This window comes from Gavia stellata, chromosome 2, assembly GCF_030936135.1.
Source record: "Gavia stellata isolate bGavSte3 chromosome 2, bGavSte3.hap2, whole genome shotgun sequence".
NCBI classification, from domain to species: Eukaryota; Metazoa; Chordata; class Aves; order Gaviiformes; family Gaviidae; genus Gavia; species Gavia stellata.
The window spans coordinates 18,621,285-18,645,057 of record NC_082595.1 but is presented as its reverse complement, the minus strand read 5'-3'; the positions used below and the strand labels follow the sequence as shown (position 1 = coordinate 18,645,057).

At 39.7% G+C, this 23,773-nt stretch overlaps 1 protein-coding gene across 1 annotated transcript in view; it reads right to left on the bottom strand.

Moving 5' to 3' along the window:
• The window catches only part of KCNK5 (potassium two pore domain channel subfamily K member 5), a 32,949-nt gene extending 9,470 nt beyond the window's left edge, over nt 1–23,479 (bottom strand). The window contains exon 1 of the mRNA XM_059835725.1: nt 23,294–23,479. Within this exon, the coding sequence (XP_059691708.1) occupies nt 23,294–23,479 (186 nt within the window). The remainder of the gene's footprint in view (nt 1–23,293) is intronic.
• Between the last annotated feature and the right edge of the window lie 294 nt (nt 23,480–23,773).

The following is a 23,773-nucleotide window of genomic DNA, read 5'->3' as shown; positions in this document are numbered from 1 at the left end:
TACAAGACAATTAACAGGCTATACAAACTAGAGCAACAAAGCCTGCCCCACAGGCACCCTATTACATACAAGAACAGCCAGGTACTGCTCAGTGCCAAGCCTCTTTTGAAGAGGATAAAGCGCCCCATGTTATTCAAAGCATTCCCTGGAGATCTGACACTTAAGTCTAATCGTAGTTTTCCCAGTGGTATGAACAATCCTCTTTTGCAAATACCAAGTGTTTCTCCATAAGAAAGGAGACGTAATTGAACTATTAAGCCTGAAGTCAGAATCAGTGGCTTTCATTCTACTCTCAGAGCATTACCATGTGCATAAAGGACAATCTCAGCCGGCTGCTGCATCCAAAAGCAGAGTTCATTAAAGCACCAACTGATGCATCCTTTCAGGACTCCTAGGCTTTGTCCCTACTTCTGACTCTGAAGGAACATGGAGTAATTTTGCTTCTTTCTCAAGTTCTTTTAATCGAGGATGTAAACATTTAATGCAGCGAAAACCACTGAGAATTACAAATCTACCAAGTACTTTAGAGACCTTCCTACAAGGAATAAAGCTTCAACAGCAATCTCTTTTCATGTTGACGTAAAATCTTTTATACAATTTGAAGAAACCGAAAAACTGCGGAGTAGTTATCTAATCATGGGTACATACAATACTAACAATTTAGCCAATCGTAATAAAATTGTCCAGGGTAATAAGGTTTAAATTTATAACATCAGATGAAACTCTATAATGCTGTTAATCTTTAAGCAGATTTTAATTTTAACCAAATCCAGCAGCAGCAGAGCAAAACAAATAGGTGAAGTGGTACAAGAAGCTGTATGGACATTTTTCATGGCTTTTAAAAATCAAGAAAAGGCTTAAAGTAACTCCTAAGTTACTTTAAAAGTAAAAAAATAAAAATCCATGCCATGCAAATTGCACATCATTGTACTTGTCCCCCATGGTTTTTGCAGTTACCTGTGTTTTCTGGCTCCAGCTATAAAGTTACAGTATCAGCCAGCTGTTTATAATAATCAGATTTTTAAATGCAGTCAAAACATATTTAATTGCTAATGTTTGTCTTTCCAATAATAAAAAAATTGAGTCACATGTTAAGGCCAGCAGGTCAGATATACATTACAAAGTTCTGGTAACCTGGATAAAATTGTCTCAGGTTTATATGTAAATAAAGAGAAAAGAAACCCCCCCCCAGTCACTATTGCTTCTGAAGGTAAAAAGTCTGTGGGTGATCACAGCTAGATTGACAGAACAACTTCCTCAGACTCGTCATGCAGACAGGCAACACAGTCACCATGGCCAGAAATTTCCTGCCTTGTTGGCACATTGCACTTTTGACATCTGCTTGCATATTAAAAGCAGAAGAAGCTATTTCACAGGAACAGTCTGAATTTGCAAGTACTTTATAGCTAGATCAAAAGTGGTAGATTCACAGTCAAACTAGGAATATATTAATCCTGGCTGACAGCTGTCATAGCTCACCTATTGAATTGGTTTGTGTGTCTAGTTTTTAAGCAACAAATACATATTTAACATAATAATAAATGCCATAGTGTATTGCTTTGAGTTATAGTAGTTGGAGAAAGAGAAAAGAAAAAAAAGAAAAGAGATTTAAAGCAACTGCCTTCACCCCAACACACTGCCCACCCACCCACCACGCACACCCAATGTGTCCTGACTGAATGGAGGATACTGCGCATCAGAGGAAGTATTTTCCTCACTAGAGTGTCTTGGCAGCTTGGGGTTTGGGTAAGGAAAGGGAAAGAGAAGCCAACTATGCAAGTAATGGTTTTATCAATGAGTAAAACTCAAATTAAACTTTTTCCACCCAATTACTTTTGATATCTAGTTATGAGGTGTGTACATGTAATGATTTATTAAAATTTTCTGTTTGAGTTCTCCAAAACCTTCCTATTAACCTGTATATTCTGGAGACTAAAATATTTCACCTCTCTTCCCAGCCTTCACTTCCAAAGACAGCTGCATTACCACTGAGAAAATCTTGCTATGCCACAATGCTCACTTTGGTAGCCAGAGACACAACATGACAGAGCTGCAGAAAGATGAGAGACTACACATAAGGGTAAATGACTTGATGAAGGCAGCAGAAAGAACAGCTATTCCAATGTCATCTTTAGGAGGGCTGCTAGACACTTGTCTGTGCACAGAGAAATCAAAGCTCATCACTTCTTGGAGAGCAAAAAAAGAAATCATTTGAGGATTAGAATACAAAAAACCCACAGCCTAGAATACAAAACAGCAGCACCCTATTTGGACACACATATTTCTGCCAGCCACTTGGCACCTGGCACATTTTGTGCATAATCAGCTCAAGGCAAGAGTTCTTGGGGAAGGATGGTAGTAACTATACATCCCTCCAGAGCAGCTCAAAGTCATCAGTAAAGCATACACTTGTGGTTCCTGCCATCCTTTTTTTCACCACCATCTCTAGTGTAATGACAGGCTTATCCTGATTGCTCACTTGGCCTCCGAGTTCCCAGCTGACTGAAACACGCTGGCATATGACCAGGGCCAGCGCACCGGGCCAAACGAACAAGCCTTTCAGGCTGCCTTAGCCACTTCACAGTCTCTGCAGGACTATGCTAACCAGCAGGACTTAGGACACCTGACCTTTCATTTCCCTCTCAGCATTATCTGTGTTCACAATATGAATTTCATGTTTGTCAGGACAAGAACCATGCCAGATGTAAAAAGATGTCTTTTAGCTGAGTCCTGGACTTCCTACTTCACTTCTGTGGGGAATGGTTTGCGACCTTTTTTGTAGAAAGAAAAATAAGACAAGTGAACCATATTGTCTAACAGGCAACACCCTTGTGTCTTGCTAACCTGTGAAAGTTTTACTATCGTTTACTGACATATGCAGAGAATCAAGTTGGAAGGTGGCTGGGGCAAGAGGTGCAGGATATGAGTCAGCAGCACCTGCATTAGAGAAGGATGGTGGGATTTAATAAATTCCACATTTATTAAAGAGGACATCAGTTGACTACGCAAGTCTGATTCTGGATCAACTGAGCATATAGGAGTGAATCCACAGTGAATTCAACTGCTGTGCATGCATTTCTTCCCAGCTGGCCTATACTAAGAGTTGCTAGGTTCTCCAAGACTCGCGCTAATCCTAGAACTTGTACAATCTATTTTAACAAACGTAAAATCTGTAGCAGAAACAGTTTGTTTCTAATAGCACAATGAGGTTATGGCCAGTTGACACCTATCACAAGGCCAAAGTTGAAATGGAGTCAAAAAATAGGAAGCAGGCGTAGAGGGAATAATGTTACCTTTTATTTCCAAAAGAATAAAACCCCACAACCCTTATGTTTGGTGTTGATAGATGTAAATAATAAACCTAACCAAAACCATACATGAACATTACCCAAAAAGCCAGAGAGATCAATATGGGCATATATGAGTTCTTCCCCCTTATCTATGAAGTGAACTAGAACAAAAATAAAATCAAACCCTGGAAAGCAAGTGTTAGTCCCAGTGTTTACATTCCTACATAGATCAACGACAAATAGCAGGGGACAATTTTTCCCCTTGCTGTCATACACTGCATTTATAAAATGGTTGATTAAGTGTGATTACAAGTAAAAACATATTTTGCATTTTTCAATCAACAGCTTAATCTTAAAATACAGTTCCTATCAAAGGGCAAACTTTGAAAAATTCCCACTTGGGAGAAAAGAATCCTGGCAAAATATGGATTTACATACTTCAGGGGAGGGTTTTCTTTCCAGCAATAGCAAGATTTAATCCAGAATGAGATGGTATTTTCACACTCCTACTGACACAGCAGATAGAATGTTGTCTTGTCAGTTTTCCACAGTCTTCAGAGAAAGGAGAACTTAATAAGTTCTCAACTCTTTTTTTTTTTTTTAACTGCTTCAACATATCAGTACTTTTTTTAACAAGGCAATTATAAAAGTTATTTAAATTTGCTAAAAGTTACTTTAAATGATCCACCAGTATCTTAGCATACAAAATAAAAAGGTACATATATAGGTCAAATGCACTGTAGATACCAGATTTTATCCAAAAGATTATAAAACAAGATTGAACTTGCTCTGCAGAGAAAGTTTAGCCAGCCTTGTTGATTCTTCGTTTACCCAGGCAACTTCTCAGTGTTTCATTCTATTCATGCAACAGTACTTCTCAATGCATAAATAAATTACAGAACCAAGACACTCTCTTGCTTTCCCTTCATTACGCTTAACTTTGGTCTGTCAGCAATTTGGATTTCCATCTAAGCATACCTTTTCTTACCTAATAGAGCCTCCAGCACATGCCACTTCATAGAGCTGTCCCTACATTAAGCATGATACTTAAAGAACACACGTAAATGCATGCCTGGTTTTCACTTTGCATAGTTTTGTTATATAACAGGACAGCAAACCAGACATCATTTGTGTCTGTTAATCTAGAATACAACACACCCAAAGGGCTTTTTACATGCTTCTTGGTCTTGATTTCTTAATTAGACTGTTTTGTTACAATTCTTTATTGATTTTTTTTAAGTATTGGGGAAACTCCTTTCCTAGACTTCAATGTGCCTTAGCGCTTATTTTTTTTTAAAGCAGCCTTGATAGTTTTATTAGATGGAGAAAGCACAGAGTGGGGTACATTGTCTAGTACTGGACTTTGAAACCAGATTCCAATGAAAGTAATTAAGGACATGCTGTGAAAAAAGCCATGGATTAGAGCTGTGAATTCCTTTAAGTTTACTGATTAGCCAGGAAAGCAGAACAGGCTGTCTAGTAAGAACACCTGAAGATCACAGCACTAAACACAGTTAGGCATGCAAGATACTACGACACACAGAGAAGCACAGAAGTGGTCTTCAGCAGAGGGAAAATACTCTTGACTAAATAACTGCATCACTCTGCTGTAAAGAAAGCCTATGTAAGTCCTTTAAAGAACATGACTGAGTTTGAGAAGGGACTAGAAGGCATTCACATCTTAACCCTACACACATACTTTCATGCTGAAAAATATTTGCTATCTAGTGTAGTTCTGAGGGAGCTTCATCTGGGGTTTATTTAGGTGCTCAGAACTGAGAAAGAACATAGAAATATCCCAAAGCAAACTGCTCAACAGTGAGGTCTAAGACATCTCTGCAAAAGAGACAGTTTGTTGGATAAGCCTATGAATTCCTATTTGTGCCTAAAGTTACATCAGGTTAGCTTCTTTTTTTTTTTTTAAATTCACACTACCCAATCAGAATAACCTGTACGTACAGAGAGGATTTAAACAAGAGCATCCTTGCTATGGGTTAGTGTACTACTGCATACAGACTCCAGGACTTTCCAAAAAAGTTGTAAGCAAAGTTTTTCAAAACCACTTGCGTTTGGATGCAATGCCATGATGAATAAAACTGAAGAGAGAATACTGTCACAGGTCCCTACCTTTATTAGGCTAGTGACCTAAAAATCCATCCTGACCTTGCAGAAGAGACCTTCTTTCTAACTGTGCTGCTAAGTGGAAAGGAGTTTTCCTCCACCTTCTCCCAAGCACTGATGACAGCACTTTTTCCCCTCACTCTGGCATCATTATTTTAACATATCACCAATTATGCATGTTAAACAATGCAGGAAGTTCTTCAGTGGACTGAGTCTCAAAAGGAACAGAGCGGAGACTTATTTAAGTCTGGGCACTTCAGGTTTTTTCTCCTCGGTTTTGTTTTACCTTTTTGCAAGTGCAATGTGTGTGTGGGAACAATATTAAAAAGATAAATTTGTAACAGGGACCAAGCATTAAGCTATCTTAATCCATAACTACTGACAACCCAGTGAAGAGAGAAAATAATTTGTTTAATCTGTGAAGGGTATTCTCAGTAGAGACAGGAGTATAAGCCCAGGCATCTCTTCTTGCCACTGTGCTCTCGCACTCTATATGCTTCCTAGTTGGCAAAAAGAACCAGGGTAGAGAATGCACGTTTGTCACAGATAGGAACACTTGTTATTTCATTATTTTATGTGCTCATTTGTTTTCTTGTTTTTTCAATTACAATTTAACCAGATTAAGTGATCCTTTAGAAAGGCAATCTATTAATTAACCCATACTGGGCAGAAGAAATCATGCTCTTCAAGCACAATCTCAATTTATTAACCAGAAATAGCTCTAGTCAGAGACAAGAGGGGGGGAAAAGGTTTTTACATGCAAAATTAGAAGATACATGCTCTACCCTGGTTTTAGCTTGTTATCTGAAGGCCATGCAATAAATAATGAATTTAGAGGAGATGTAAAGAACTATCTTTGTACTTGCTTGAACCTGAAAGACTCAAAAATAATTAATTGTGGCCAATATTTATGAGTCTGGAGGCCTCAGGACACAGTCCAGTGGAAACAATTTGTGAGTCTACAGACAAATTAATTCCATATTATTGCTTGGGAATAGAGAAGGTAGACAATTGTGCCACCTCTTCCCTGCTTGGAAAGATGATCAAAATTAGACAAAGCATGAGCAGGATGAAACAGGATACAGAAGAAAAGAGGATAAATATCTTGGGCACTTTCATAGTGCCAGCATTAAATATATTGAATATTCTTCTCTCCTCCCTTCCCCTGCCTGCTGCCCCGCCCTGCCCCCCCCCCCATTAAAACCAGACATTCATGTGCTGACCATTTTAGTAGTTCATATAGATGTAAATGCTGATCACTGCAATTAATTCTACTCTAGCTACAGCAAGTTCTTAGGGTTGCTTCTACTTGAAGAAACAGAGTTTTAGTATTGCTGTAATGTACTGCAAGATTACCTGCTTGATCAGCACTGGTAACTAGCACCATCACCTCTTCATTCCCACCAGGGTGAACACAAGCTTCACAAAATGTATTGATATTTTTGAGTTTTGCATGGAAAGTTAAAGCTGAGTAATAAATCTAATCGAGAGAGCTTGCCTGAGGACATGATGCTTCCCAAGACGTAAGTGCACTTTTTTGGTTCGGGTTTTTTTTTTTTTTTTTTTTTTTGTCCCTTGGCATGGAGAACAAGGGCTGAGAGTTTTAATGTTAATGGAAAACATCCTGGGAAATAATCACCATCTCATGCGGGACAAACAAGTGAGCAGGGAACAAATGTACCACTTAACCCCCCTAGCCTCCCAGCTTCTTCAGTATCCGAAAATTAATAGTAGTTCCAGGGAAGGGTGTTGATTTAACAACAGAAAATGCCTGCCTGTAGAGTAGAATAGAACCACTGGAAAACCATCTGACTTTGCTGAATTTTGTCCTTCCACAAGAGAGAGCAGACTAGCAAAATACAGCTTAAAATGGATCTAGTTCCCCGTAATTTTCTCCTTCAGTCTATGCTATAAACTGACTCTCTCCTTCAATTAGTCTGAAGAGGAGAGTTCCAGAACTTCTGTATCTTGAAATTGGACCTTATTGCCCTTGAAAGCAATATAGGTTTTGTCATCAATTTTATTTAGAGAAGATAAGGTCTTATATAGATAGCACATGGGTTGTGATAAGCCCCAGCAGTGCTGTAAGCTTAAAAAAAAAGTAGTGACAGAGCAATCAGCTAGCACACTCGCTGTATCTTTTAGAGTCATTTACTGTCATGATTTCAGTCGTTGGCAAGGACGGCACCAGACCTTTCATTCATATTAACCATGTACTTGGTCACCCTGTAAATGTGGTGACATTATAGCCTTTGACATGCCTTCAACATACAAGCACCTTTTTCAAACGTTTATTGCTCAGCTGATTTGAGAGGCCTGCAGACAGTCCTGGCCAATTGTATACTAAATCATTACCACTTTAATTTCAAGGATAACATATCTTAATAAAGAACCAGATCTTAAAAATTGGATATTTTTAAAGTCAGCTTTAAGATATCCTAGTCACCCACTGCAATTTATTCTGCCTCTCCTTACCCATTCTCTGACATAGAAGTGCTAGTACATCAATAAAAACAAAAGGGGAAGAACTTCAAGAAACAGCTAGATGCTTGAAATCCCTTTCCTGATGTCTTGCTATCATTCTGCAAAGCATTGGTGAAACTTAGCTGGCGTGATTTCTACAGTTCTGGTCATCCACCTTCAAGAAATGAGAAGAGGCAGACAAGGGCTAGAAGAATGAGAAGACTATTATGGGTCACCCAAAGCAATTTGTACTGCAAAAATAAAGGCTGAAAGGGGATAGCATTGCTTTCTTTTGCACTACATCAGACACTATAACATAAGACCACAAACAAAAGCCATTTAAACCCAGTGTTGATATAAAAACAAAACAAAAAACTGAGCGTGAATAAAATTAAGCTGTAAATTAAAACAGGTTCTTAACCTATACAATAGTTTTTAATCAAAGCATTCAGCATTGTAGTGTAGATGAACATCCCTGTCTAAACCAAGATCCAGCTCAACAATGATTGGTTTAGTTTAATGTAAATATTTCTACAATGTGGTGTTACAGGTAAGATTTTTGGATCTGAAATCTTTATTACAATTATAAAGCATTGGGGAGCATATTATTGTCCTACAGTAAAATCCTTAGCAAGAGAGGAGGAGTTCTTCAGACAGAAGTTGTGAGAAAGAGTAAACAATTTCACCATTTTCTGTGGTACCATTCAAAGGCATGCAGGAGTTCTTCCTCAAGGACTGACACAATGCAGAGTAGGTGAGAGATAAATGCTAAAGAGTAAAACAAATTACTTGGAAAGAAACAACTGTACTGCTAAACAGAACACCAAAACTTTTGCAGCACCAGCTTGATTTATATCTTTTTCCTGGCAGACTTCGTACAATATTTTAAAAATGTCTTTCAATAAGGCTGGAGCATCATAAAATACAGGTAGTTTCCTTTACTGAGTACACTAGAGGCTCTACAAACTGCATACATTGCCCTACTGATTTTGTGAAGCCTCATCTTAAGGGCACATTTAAGAGAAGTACAAGTCAAGATTAGTGATTTTGTAATGATAATTTGCACTCCTTACTTGTACAAAGTGCTATTCTACTGAAAGTTTACAGACGGCTGTTACCTCTACAGCTACAGTCATAACACAAGAGCTATCTTCTTCAGATTAAGCAAATTTTACATGAAAATATTCCAGCTGATAATGGAAACAGAACACTAATCAAGGATTGCAGCAGAAACACTACACAACTAGGGGGGAGAAGGGGAGGGTGATGGTGGTGATGAAGGGTAGGTCTTTGTTATTTTGTTTTGTAAAAAGCAAAGCAAGAGTTACGATTTATCCTTGCAGCTTTCCATCATAAACTTCTATTCTACAAAATAGTATTTTAAAAACAGGAAGTTTGAGAAATTTTCAGTCAAAAAGACACATAAGCATTTTCTAAAAAGTCTTCACACCGCATACACGTCTGTTTGTAGAAACCTGTTGTACTCTGCCCACCAGGATTTGGATAATGCTTATTGATTTCACAGTCTGCAACAAGTTCTGTGTTTTGCCTTTTTCTCCATCCTCATGGAAACTCCCCATTGCTTTCCCAAACTACCTCTACTGAAAGGAATACCCCAGTCTGAGGCTTCAGTTTTCATGCAGTAAATTCAAGAATAAAGCCGCAAAAGGATGCTCAGCCCAAACAAGGTTGGACCTAAGCACATGCCCCTTCTTCCTTACCAAGGCAAGTTGAGGCCAAGCCAGCATTGCTCATGTGATTTGACAGAAAAGCTGTGAGTAGTCAGGTCTTTGGAAATATTTATTGCTGATTCTGTACCTTAAATCACAGAGTCACTAAGGTTGGAAAAGACCTGTAAGATCATCAAGTCCAACCATCAACACAACACCACCATGCCCACTAAACCATGTCCCGCAATGCCACGTCCACACGTTCCTTAAACACCTCCAGGGAGGGTGACTCCACCACTTCCCTGGGCAGTTTATTCCAGTGTCTCACCACTCTCTCAGTGAAGAAATTTTTCCTAATATCCAGCCTGAACCTCCCCTGGCGCAACTTGAGGCCATTTCCTCTTGTCCTATCACGAGTCACTTGGGAGAAGAGGCCAACACCCACCTCTCTGCAACCCCCTCTCAGGTAATTGTAGAGAACTATGAGGTCTCCCCCCAGCCTCCTCTTCTGCGGACTGAACAACCCCAGCTCCCTCAGCCACTCCTCATAAGACTTGTGCTCCAGACCCCTCACCAGCTTCGTCGCCCTTCTCTGTGTAATAACGAACTATCTCATGAGTACATCGGCAGTTTTCATTATCAGAAATGAAATCAAGGCCCTAAGAGAAAGCACAGAAGAACTTAAAGCCACTGTTTGATCAGAAATCAGGTAGTCGTAAGCTGCCACATGGTGAATTTTGAGGGTTTTTTGGCAAATTGAACCATTACACTTGAATGATTAAGTTCCCCCTCACTACCAACCCTTGGTGTCCTGCTGCTAACCTTTTCTTTGCCATAAGAACTAGATAACAGCATGCTTTATTAGTGACTTCCCAGCCCAGATGTGTGAAAAAGACAGCTAAGGGTAAACTATTGTAATAAGATAATTAATTAATTCTGCAATAAACCCCCAAGTTTTGGAATAGCTTCTATTTTAGAATGAAATGTGAAATTAAGTGAGAGACTTACATGGTAAGAGCCCATTAATTATTTGAACAAATGGAACTCTACTTCCATTCTGCAGTACAAATAGGTGTTACTGTTTCCTCTGGAAAAAAGTTCTAATTTGTAGGGATTCTTGGAGGCATGTCAATATTTTTACAGCATGCACTGTTTAAGACTTGCTTGTGCATGATGTATAGCATGGACAATTAATTTTCCTATAAGTCATAATTCATAGGACAAACAATGTGAGGGATATTAATGGAAAGAGATCAACAAGGTTATTTCCTTTTTGTGGCTTTCTGCAGAGTTAAATAAGTAAAACTCATAGTTCAGCAAATTAGTTAACTGGAACTATTTTGTCATTGCAGAATTGACCACTGAAGCTTACCTATTTGCGATACTTGCAGATCCTATGCTTGAATGAACTAATACTGCGTAACTTTATTTCTCCTTTCCACTTATGTGCAATGGACATAAATACCAACAGTTCTGAAAAGGCAGCTGGCTTCTTTGACAGATCATGACTATAGAATTTAACAGTTGATATAGATTTTTTTCCCCATTAATTTCAGGACTAGATTCCAGTTTAATGAACTAGTTAATAAGCTATTTTGATGAAAAGCATATTCAGTGCTTTACCAGCACTCCCTTGCTCTTGTGATTAATGCAGTTATAGAAGTCTTTCCTTTCCACTTTCCCAAGTTCCACATAGACATGTTTTGAAGACAAATTAACTAAAGGTTACTGCTGCATGAGAACTGCAGCTGTTCTGCAGATGCTGAGTGCCCCAACTTTTCTTTGGCCTCCGATTACTCTCATTCAGAAATAAAACCTATCAGATTATTTCATAGCTTTCATTAATACAGCTTAATTTTGAGGGCTTTTGTGCCAATACGCATATAACACAGTTTTCCTTGGTTGGAAAAGAAAAAGTATTTCAACAACTTTTATGTTGCATCAGCTGAAATTAAAAAGTTGGAATAATCTATAATAGCAGATTAGGCTTCCTTCCTATCTGAACACATACATAGTGACTAATGTAGCCAACTCCCCTTTAAAAGGGCTTCGGAAAATGCTGTTGTCCCCATTTTAGAGATAAGAAAGTGGAAGCAGAAGACTCAAGAGTTTAATCAAGCCCTCACACCAGTTGGTGACTTGTGTTAGGCAGGGTTAGAACCAGACACTGTTTACATGAGACTATTGCAACAGAGTTGGTACTGATTGCATAAGCAGATGCTAACCCATGCAACAGTCTGAGTTTCCAAAATAATATATTTCAGTTTAGCTGCAATTGATTTAAGTAGATTTAAATTAAACCAAAACAATCCTAGTGTCAATAAAAACAGTTTACTGAGATTAATTTACTAGATGGAGAGAGGTTGGACCATATCTTTGAAGTGTTGCAATTTTTTTTCCCCCTTATTCAAACAAGGCCTCAAGACCTGGAGCAGCAACCCAGCAATCTAGTTAATCTTTGCACACTTTCACCCACCCATGAAATGATATAAACTGGAATATTTGGACAGAAAAGCCTTGATACTACACAGGAGAAGTAAAATGGGAACCTGAGTTTAAAATGAAGCTTCCCCACCCCCCATGCTTTCAGTGTATAAGAATAGTTCCTCAGGACAAGTCAAAACACAAGTGATCCAAGCTTGACAACTTTGCTTACAGAGGCCTAAATAAGCTTTTCGATTCAATGAATGAACGGCAGCATAAAGTAACATTGCATTAAGAAGCATATTATGCTCTCTCCCTTTTATGGCCATGCATAAAAACATGCTTCAGATGAAGAAATTTACAGAAAGTAATTTTGTTAGAACACCCTAAAAACTGTTTGGTGTTTGTTTCTTAGTAGCTAGCACCAAAATGTTATATGCTTTTTGTTTCACGAGCATTTTTGTATTCCATCCCCAAATTTCAATACCACATTAAAGGTCTTGCTTCTCTGAAGACAAACTAGAAGCTGCTGCCAAAGTTTGCTAGCAGTATCACACATCTCATTTCTTATTTAACAACCTATCTTAAGGAGGAACAAGTTTAAAAAAAAAGCAGGTCCTGGTAACACAACTGTTACTTGTCTGACAGTTCAGTGAGCTTACACATGCCAGAATAAAAATCTTATTTGTCCCAACAGCATCAAATCAATTAAACAAAACTAAGTGATCAGACTTGAGTGGAGCAGAATACTAAGTGTAATGACATTTTTAATCAAGTAGACTTTTGAACTACAGAATAGGAGCAAGAAAGAGTCACACTGTTGGCTATCAACTCTTTGGGGTAGAACCTTTACTAACTCACCTTGCTAGGCCAAACAAAGTTTCCAGGGCCAACCAAAAACTTTACATAACCTCAACCACGCTAGTCTTTCTCCCTGTATGGGTCCATCAGACAGCAATAGGAGACAAGGCAAGGCAGGCTTCCAACGTCAACATGAACAGGATGCTTTGGATGAATAGCAAGGTGATAGGTTTATGTTAAGAGGAGTAACAAGGGGGAAAAAACCTGCCACAGAAACACTATTTGCTTTGAGATCTCTGTTACTATGTATTTAGCTTTATCCAGGGCTTAATGTGAAACAAAATCTTGTTATGTTACTTAATACAAATCCCTTCAACACTAGATTAGCTCAAGACTGATCTTTGAGGAGGATTGGGGAAGGAGAGCAGGCTGCTCTGGACAAATGTTTTCAAATATAGATACAGAGATCTGCCAGCACAGTTACAGCAGGATAGAAAGAAGTGTGATCAGTAACTAAGATAAGTCAGTAACTAAGATAAGTGCACTGGGAAACAGTCTGATCTAGAAGCTCTCAGACCTGTAATAGCATAACTTGCCTAGTCTATCTTGTTTCTTCTTCTGGGGGAGTGAATTAGACTGGGAATAGCATCAGTTTGCTGGTAAGAGCTGCCTACGCATTAGAATATTTCTTAAACACAATTGTGTTTAAGAAACACAAACCCCATTTTTGCAGGGATAGTATAACATTAAAAACCACCCCCACCACCCCCCCATGTACATTGGAACACAATCTTCTGCTATTTTATTATGTTCAGCACTATATTACTAACTACACAGAATTATCACTATATTGTCTTTACTGATTATATCAGCTTAGAAAAGTTATCCAATCTTATTACATAAATTCTATGAAGTGATGCAAACTCTATCTTATACTGAAATGTCAATAACCTGCCAAGGAGATGGAGATTTTTATGCACAGAAGCCACTGGGCTTCCTGTATACATCTTGTTAGTTTTTAATTCTGCCCTGTGGCCACCTTTGTCAACAAAGCTTCTGGAAAAGTCATTAGCAGTCAGTTAACATTGCCAACAGACCAGTGCAGGTATAGTCTGTTTCAAGTACAGTAAGCACAATTTACATCTGATTTCTACTTCCCAAGAAAGTTTCCAATCAATAACTTTGACAAAAAGCAGAGCAGATACTGCTTCAATGATCTTTTCTGTCCTGTATCACATTTAGTTCCTGGGCAAAAACCTATGGTAAACATTGCATATATCCTGTAGAAAGTGTTTTGAATAAGTGAAAAAGCAAGTTTAGTCAACTGAAAAATCTTTCAACTTTAAGACTACCAAATTGTGCATACTTCCAGATTCATAAAGTTTCCCCATGTATTTTCAGGTCACTCCTAAACACCTAACACAAAACAAGTTGAAGGCAAAGAGTAATGTACAGCATTGACATGTGTCAGGTAATTAACAGACTCTGTGCCCTCTCACTTCTCAACTGTCCCATCCCTGAGGATGTGTGAAACCCAAACTGCTCTGCTATCTATCTTCTTGCTACTGTATTAAAAGGGAAGAGGGATCAGCTGGCAGAAGCACTGTAGCTGCTGCCTTCTCTTTGTTATACTCTTTTCCTTCCTAGCCTGATTTCCTGCAACTGACATCTGTAACTGTTCAGCAGGCACCTATTACCTTCTTAGAACTGGAGACCAAAGAAGCAGTTGCACATTGCTAAGTAGAGAACCCTCAAGCTTAAAAGCTGCTCGGCATACAAGATGCTCATAAAGTCATGAAAATCACAGAAAAGCTGCAGTTACCTCAAATAAGTGAGATTGTTTTCCTAAGAAAGATGCACAGAATTCAGCTGAAAGCACCTAGTCAATGCCTAGTGTGAAACAACTTTATTGCAGTGTTTGTCTGCTAGGAAACAACAAGAAGCAGCCAGCTGTGGGAACATCTGTCCAAATAACTGTCTAATTGTAGCAGAGCTGAGCAAGCATTCTTAAAACACATGCAAATAAAGTCAAGGCACTCTCAGAGTGTGAACTATATTTTACTTTTCTTAAATGTAAAATAAAGACTTCTATGCTCATTTAATTAATCAAGTTAACAGCTTTAGGACCTTGCAGAGATTACATAGCAACTTCATGAAAAAGCACAGTTATCCTACAGTCACAATCCAGCTAAGATACTACCTTGAAATTCTATATTACTGTAACAAATCTCATAGAGACACAATAAAGTTAGCTACTGTTTTTGCTGCTACAACAGAAGCAACTTCAAAGTTTTTCATTCTTCCTCTACCTTCTCTTGCCTTCCACCCCAAAAGCCATTAAAAAACAATTGTCAGAAACATGCAAGTGTTATTTTTAAAGGGCAAATTGATACTGACACAGGTGAAAAGCTTTCAGAGTGCACTGATACCAGTAAGAGAGATTTTCTAAGCATAAACTCCAGTGCCCTTCAAAAACCCTTGGGCCAACAAGGCAAGTGTTGATTACAGAACTGCCCTCTGTCATTCTGCAGTCACGTACACACCATTTACACAGGCCTGAAGGTTGAAATGCTAACTTAACTGGCAAGTTATCATAGTTCAACTATTTAACTTGATTTTAACATATTTGCATTACAGTCTGTGAAGCTGGTTAGCAGCAACTGTAACAGCTGAGAATGTAGTAGGGTGAGGGTTCCCTGCTGCAAGAGAAGCCATGGGAGAAGTCAGTACCACCATTGAGTTTGATCAGACCCCTTCTCTTTATACAGCTGCTTGGCTCCAAACACCTCCCCTGTTTCTTTGGTGCCTGGAGGAGACTCATCAGCCTCACTTCCCTCATAGGCCAGAACAAACATACCTACAGCTGCTGTTTCTCTAGCAAGGGACCACACATGATTCTTGAGCAACTTTCCTCCAAAGCTTTTTTTACTCCCTTGGAGTGGATTGGGAGTAGAAAAGAGGAACAGCAATATGAGCACTTGGAAGTCACACACACAAGTCATCACTGATGAATTTGATATTTTAGCCAAACCACCAAAAATACTGTATCATATCTGAGTATGCTTTCCACCTCAGGACCTTCACAACCCTTTGCACAATTATTTTCAAGTTCCATTAGCTATCACTCATTAGCTGCCGTTATCTGAAAACCTTATGACTTACTTTGGAGTCCAAATTAATGTTAAATAACTAACACCTTTGTTGTTAAGGAAGATCAGAGTTCATAGACCTGTGATAGGTCCAACTGGGACTTTTTTGCACCTGTTGCAACCTCAGAGACACAAAGGTCTGGGATTTGTTTCTCAGCAGTTGGAACCTGCTTACACAATATTTGTAAGATGCTGGCACAGAACAAAGTCAATTTAGTATTTGCCAGTTTGCTCAATCACAATCTGCATCTACCTTTTCATTAAGGCATCTGTAGTCCTACAGATCTGTAGCAATTGATCCCACAACAGGGGTTAAAAAACAGGTCCACCACAAGAAACACTACAGATACACATATTGTTAGAAAAGGAACTTTATTTCAGATTCAACAGAGGCTATGATATACAACCTATTATTAGCTTCCTACTCCTTTTTCATCACTCATGTTTCTTTCTCTTAAGAAAACAGTCTACAAGGTTTGAGTTTAAAACATTTCAGATGCTACTTTGCACCTAACAGTGCCTTTGATCCACTAGAGTTCACACAATACAATTAAAAAACCAGAAGAAATTTAACTTCCTTACTGATTTGACTGTAAATAGAGCTGCTAGGGCAAGGCGTGCCTAGGAGGGATCTCTCCTGCCTACAATTAAAATGTTAATAAGTACATAATTAACACAGTAATATCTAAGACCTCTAATATAAAGACATGCTAAAATAAGATGAGTGGACACAGAAAACAAACTGCCAGTCTGAAGTTCCCTGCTTTAAAACTTGGTGTTTTAAAGAAAAGATCTTGTAACACTAGAACTGGCAGTGCTGTTGAGGAACCTGAATCAGAATGAAGACAGGAAATAAAGGAAGACAAAGTTATGCCTTCAAGCCTAAGCCATCCCTTTAATAAATGGAGCTAGTAAAAATGCAGAGTGTGCATTGCATGCCGTATTTTAGGGGTTCAATCTGCCTCTAAGTGTGGGTCTCCTGAGGATGTCTGTAGCACCATAAAGAGTTTTAGGTGTGACCACAGTGGTATTTTAATTTAGATGAAGAGTGCAACTCTTCCAGTTGTCCCTTATTACCATAGTTTTTTTTCATACTAGAGCAGACTCAGAGCTATGAGCTGAGCTCATTTTGGACTAAACAAAACCTAAAGACATACTCCATGAAAAAATTTAACAACTTGCTCATATGCATTCAATACATAGGATCATACAAGAGTCAGCACAAAATAAAATCCCTGCAAATACAGGCACTGTGATCAACAGGTCTATAGCGCCAAAGTGCAAAAGAATTCTCACTCCCTCCCTTGCTAATCAGACTATTGACTGCCACTTGCAATTCAGCTTGTTTCTGGTTGTAACAATGTTGACATCTACTTGCAGTACCAGCATGAAAGGTGATTGCTCTGAAGGTCAACAGCATTCAGAGAAAAGCAAAACAATTCGTTTTAATTAGCATTAATAGCAAAACCAATTTGTTTTAAAACGGGAAATCTATACAAAGTCATCATTACACTGTATCTTCACTGGGTGCAGAAGGTATCTGGCAATAATCATATATACAGTATGAACCAAAGCAGGGGTTCCAAGGTCTTTTAAGACAACAAACTGTTGATAACTTGCAAATCTTCTTGCATGTCATGGTCTCTAGAGCAGAGCTTGCCAGAAAACACATGTAGTAGCAGAAGGTAACATGTCAGGTAACACGAACATTCTGTCCTAAAGCAGCAGAAGGACTACAAGCACTCAAGGATTAAGTCCATTGCAGGAAAATTATAACTTCTGATCGATTGCTATTGCTCCATCAGCAGAGAGAGTTGCAGTGTATGCACTATCAGCTTTGTTTAACTATGTTCCAAGAAAGTTTAAACAATTTAATGGTTAAACAGGGAAAATAAAAAAAACCTAAACACCACCACAACAGAAAAGCATGCCTGCTTACATATGATTTTGCATGTAGAAACACACAAAGAAAAGCTGGGGAGTAACATAGTACTGCCTCTCAGTTTTCCTCTCCTAATGCACCAGTAGCAATATCTATAACTTACAATCTGAGATGCCACAGAGCACTGTGGACAGTGGTCCTACATTTTCATCTCAGTTCATCCTTGCTGAACTTATAGGGTGCATAACTAAAGAAAAATCTAGCAATACCTGTTTCTCAGGCATAATCCTTAATTTGCAATGTCAATTTTTTATACAACAGGTATTAGATATAGTTGTTAACTTTGCCATTAAAGATTTTCCATTGGCAGTCACTTGTCCTTGTCTCATAGCGGCTCAGCTTTACTTTGTTCAGCCCATGCAAAAGTCTTAGTCTTGAAAGGGACAGCTCATCTGGCATTCCAACTAAGGAATTTAGTCTCCAATTTGTCTCCCCACCTTCAATACCTTAGATGGAAGCGATCAGAACGTTAAAGACCAACCAACTAAACCCTAGTAGTCCAGAACCTCATTGATGCACCTCCTGAAGAACACAAGGGAAGGGAAAGATTATGAAAAATACACCCCTATTAACTTTACATTGGAAAACAAATCACTCTACAGAGCAAAAGCAAAAGCCATAATCCCTTTATTGAATGTTGAACTAATGAAAAGCATTTAAAACCTAGCTCAAGTTTTTAAGATAACTATAGTTTGCAAACTGTCTCAAGAGTATTGCACGTAGATTTAAACCTTGAGGTACCAGCTTGGAAGTAAAGTATTGTGGGAAACAGTGCTCAGAATCAGAGAAAATTTGTTTAAGTTTTATTATGAAACTGACAAACTCCAAGAATAAACAAAACTAGATGCAAACTTCAGCATCCTCAAACACAAACCAAAATCCTGTAAGTGCACCTGTCAGTATTTGTGAATGGAGGAGACATCCTGGTTTTAAAAGAACAGAGAAAAAACTACTATTAAGCCATTTAACTGTTATTTCCTTTAGCATAATCCTCCCCTGTGCCATGTATATCCTAGCAGAAGCTCTCCTTTAAAGTCTTCTAAATGTTTGTTCACAACACTGGGCTTTAAGTCTAAACATTTAGGTTTCTAAAGTTATCTCTCAGGCCTGTTTAGTCTTGTATGCTTTTCAAATAGAAGACCTCAATTATTTGTTCTCAATATGTTTGTCTGCTTCTCCTAAATGGAGCCAGCAGTTTCTCTTTTCATTTTATTGCTGTTTTGAAAGTAACCATTTTCACCCATCTTCAAATTCTTCCTTTTCTTTTCACCAGCCTTGATGTTTATCAATGGAAAGCATTTAATTTTTTGATGACTGTGGTGGGCCAGTAAAAGATTTCCCAGTAAATAAGATGTGGCCCAGTGTTGCAAACATTTGCTCATGTGAATAGTGACATGAGGGTCAAGAGTGCTCCTCCTTGCATGAATGGGTCCTTTATCATTAAGCTGGTGTTTCACAATCAGGATGGAGCAATAAAGAGTAAAAGTAAGGAACTGGAGAAGAGGGAAATGACTGAATTGCCTTACATTTGCTTCTGTTCCAAAACTCATTCCTACTCCAGGGTAGGTGAAGGTGTCATTACTGTGGACCTCAGCCTTCTCCCTCTTCCTAAAGAGTCCCAGGACTTTAGGCCACAGCAGCAAGTGGAAAGGACAAGCCATAGACTTCTATCAACAGACAGAGGTGTTACACTACTTTTAAGATTCTACAATGCCAATAAATATGGCACAGTTATATCACTATAAAAAAATGGGGGTTTTTACAGATATTCCACTGAGTTATGAGACATTTCTATTCCAAGGTAATTGTACATAGTGAGGAAAGATTATGCAGTTCCTTGTGTCAATACATGGTCGTGGTTGAGTGTCTTTGGAGGCCTACTACATAAATTGTCATGTGCAGCATCTCAGCCACATTTTCATTTGAGCAATCAGCTTTACCCAGAAGAGCATGGGCAGGTAGCAACCAGCCCATACACTGTCCAAAGCAAGGCACCTATTAAAAAAAAAAAAAAAAAATCAAGGTCTAGGTAGCATTACTCCAAGAAGAGTTTAAGTACTTTCTTCACCCCTTGTAGTTATGATAAGCAATATGGTACTTAAAATAATCAAAAGCAAATGGATTCTTCACATAAAAAACTTCTAAAAGCTGTTTTTAAACAAGTTTATTTTTAGGCATTTCCCAGTTAGGATTGGGGAAAAAAAGCTTTCTTTCTAGCATATTTTACAGTACTCAGCTTGTGAGTTTTCTGAATGTGTGTTAAACACATTTTGATAAACATTTATTGCAGTGAATTTCTAGTATAATGTGTTGTGAAATCTTTATTACAGAATATAAGCTTTAGACAGTATTTGACCTAATACAGCACACTTAGTCACTTAAACCGTTGGTACAGAGATACCAGTCTGTATGTAAATTGAGAATCTGTGCTGATAACCTACTTGTCTTTTTAAATGGTTAAGATCACAATACAGATAAACTTTGTAGCCATTCCACACAGTTTCCATTGCACATACAGCTAACATCGGGCTCAGATGAACACAAGAGCTAACCTGGGTGGGGAACAAGGGCAGCAGAGAGATCGGTCTCTGAATAACTCAGTCCTTGTCACCTTTCAGGTTGCTTCTGGAAACAAAATTGGTATTGTTAGTTCAACTTGAACATTTCTTGGCATCCTTGCATTTTACTAACAACCGTTTAAAATTCTATAGTTGGTGATATTTGTTGAAGAACTTTATCCAGTGTGTTTTAAATGGGGATATTAAAAAAATTATCAGTGAAGTAATACCAAAGCTCAGTGTGGCTCCGTAGAGTTACATGTCAGTGGGGACCACAAGCAGAGCGAGAGAAAAATGCTCTAAGATGAAGACTGAAGGACATTAAAATAAAGATACAAGAGCAGATAAATGAGTTAAATCATGCAAAATCCCAGGAACAGATTCAGGGAGTCCATGGAAGAAGCTAGAGGAAGAGGCTCAGAGGAACAAAACAGAGGTAGGGACTGGGGTAGGGGGGTGGAATGCACATTTTCAAGTCAACAACATTCTGGATGTATTGTGAGAGAATAAATTTGGAGGTTTAATATGAAAACAGGATGATCAGGATTTGCCGAAGAAGAACAGATGTTAGTAATGTTTTAAAGATTCAGCAGAACCCAACAGAAGAAGCATTAATAGTGATCGAGAAAGGACAACTACGAAGACTATTTCTGATATACTTTACAGCTTACTCGGGATGAAATCCTGATGTCCTCACATGATTCCCCCCACCCCAGTTAGCTTCAGCTAGGCTAGATTTCACCCTGCCATCCTCCTCTGTAAGAAATGCCACTCCTCTTCTTCCCATCACTTCTCACATAGAAGTTGAATGAGAACAGGAACAAAACTACAAGTCTGGAAGAAAGCAGGCAGTGAAGTTTCCAGTTAGAGTGAAATAAGAGCAAGGTAAGACTTACATTTTAGCTAACCTGAGCTTAAGATGACAACAGATTATCTATAAGGGATCAGACCAGCAAGACTGGACATGGAAAGTAAGGTATGATTGGAAGTTGTACAGAGGCAAAACTGAAATCACATGAATATGAGAATATCACCAGGAGCTAACATGCACTGAAGCGGGAAGGCCCTCCACATTGTGCTGTGGAGTGATACTCAAACCAAATATTTTCAGCTGGCCATAGTTCACCTTATACTACATTCTTTCTCCTCACTGCTTCTGCACCCATCCCCATTCTACAGTGTGCTCTATCATACAGTCCATTCATTCCATAATTTTTTTGTTGTCATTTTGTATTTTAAGACAAATCTTTCTGCCACTTCAGGATTAATTGTGATAAGGATCATGGAAAAAAAAAAACCCCAAACTATTAATGATTCCCTCATACCAACATGAATTTCATCCTAAATTGAGCCAGAATCTAGATTCTGCACTGTGTCTGCAGCAAGTTAAGCATGCCAGGCTTAATGCACATCCCGATCCAAATAAGGGTTTTTCCTGAGGATGTTAAAACAGATTTGGGATATAACCTAGAGTAAGATTCCAGAACAGCAAAAGCTTACTCAAAAAACATAGCATGTCTTTCATTTTCCAACATCCCTTTAGAGTTTCAAGCCTCCATCCACCCGTTCCACTGTACACCACAAAAACACATTTAATAGGGTACTAAGATGGTAACAATAAGGACACTACCACCAGAAAGCTCTGCTATCTGAAGGAGGCAGAAAGCAGCCACCAACTGAAGAAAGGGAATTTAAACCACAAACTTTTAGGATCAAGAACCATGTCCTCTTCTAAGCTTGCACAGTATAGATTACACCAATAGAACTAATGAGCCATTTTCCCAGTCTTCTGTATTTTAGTAGACTTTTAGTGAATTTAAAAATAAAATAATAAAAAAAAATCCAAACCACAATGACCAGAAGACCTAGTCAATATAAACATTTCTGAAATAAAGTCCCAAATGACTCATTCTCACCACTGGAGCCCGACATAACTGGGCAGCCTGTTTTTCATGGTTCACCATTGCTTGCCACCACATTTTAATGGATACCACATCCACAAAAAGGCACTAACCAAGTTTATACTGCTCTATGATTTAATACATGCTATTGATTAATAATTAGTTTTGAAGAGGCATTCTGCCAGATGAGCGAGATAGGACGATTATCAACTCCTTATGGCTTGGAAAGAAGTCATTCTGCTAAAGTAAAAATAACAGCGCAAAAGTTGCAAGCATCCCTCCGTTCGAGCCATTCAGCCTGTCCCTCAGTTACCCCGACTGACCTCCGGGACCCACACTCAGACCCCCAGGCACGTTTTTCCTCACAACGAGAGTATTCAGTACGGGGAGGGGGGGGGAAGGATGGGAAGGAAATCAAATCAAACCAAACAGAAGAGGATCAAGAAGCTTGGCTTCACCTTCCCTTCCTCATAACACAACATCAATTGAGGCAGAAGAAACCACTCCGGGTACTAAAACAAGAGCTGCATTCAGGTCTACCGGGTTTAGCAGCAGACGGGCTTGAGCGAGCACACTCCGTGCGTGAACTCCTCCAGCCCCCAGGACCAGGTGCCAGCTAAAACCGAAATCAACCCCGAGCTCCTTTACCACTTGGGGGGGGGAAGGGAGAAGAGAAGGAAACGCGGACCCATTTAATCACTCTATCATTAAGTAGTTAGGAACGATTAAGAGTTTTCCCCGCACTCCCGGGACAATTTTTAGGCACCGGGCTTTGTGAGGACGCAGCTACAGTCGGGTTTTTCCGGGGAGCCGACTGGCTTTCCAGCCCGGCAGCACTCCTTGCTCCCGCCCGCCCGAAGGCGCGGTATTTTCCGCTCCGGGGCGCCCGGCAGCACCTGCTGCCGCCGACTGCCACCACCGCCCGGCGCCCCCCGGCCTCGCCACAGCCCCCGCCCCGGCGGCGCCCGCTGTACCTGCAGGATCTTGTCCAGCCCCTCTTGGCCCAGGCAAGGGAACTGCTTGAGCAGCTCCGTCTTCTGGCGCTTGTAGTCGTCGGTAGCCGAGCGCCAGTGTGGCTCCTCCAGCACCTCGAAGATCGCCGCCCCGATGGACAGGTAGAAGATGATGGCCGAGGTCAGCAAGGGGCCCCTATCCACCATGGTGCTGGCGGGAGGGAGGGCGGGAGGGCGGGCAGAGTGCGGCGGGCGGGCCGGGGTGGCTGCCCCGCGCTGCGGCCGTGGGTGCCCGGAGCCGCCCTGTCCTTCCCCTGACACCTCTGCCTTCCCCCGCCGTCCGCCGTGCCTCCTCTCCCGGCCTCTGCCGCGTTCCCGTAGAGTCTTCCACACTCCCCTCCCACTCTCTTCTTCTTCTCCTCCTCCCTCCTTTTTCTCCCTCCTCCGCTCCGCTCCCCCCGGCTGCCTCCTTCCCCCGGTTTTCTCCCCTCCCTCCTCAGC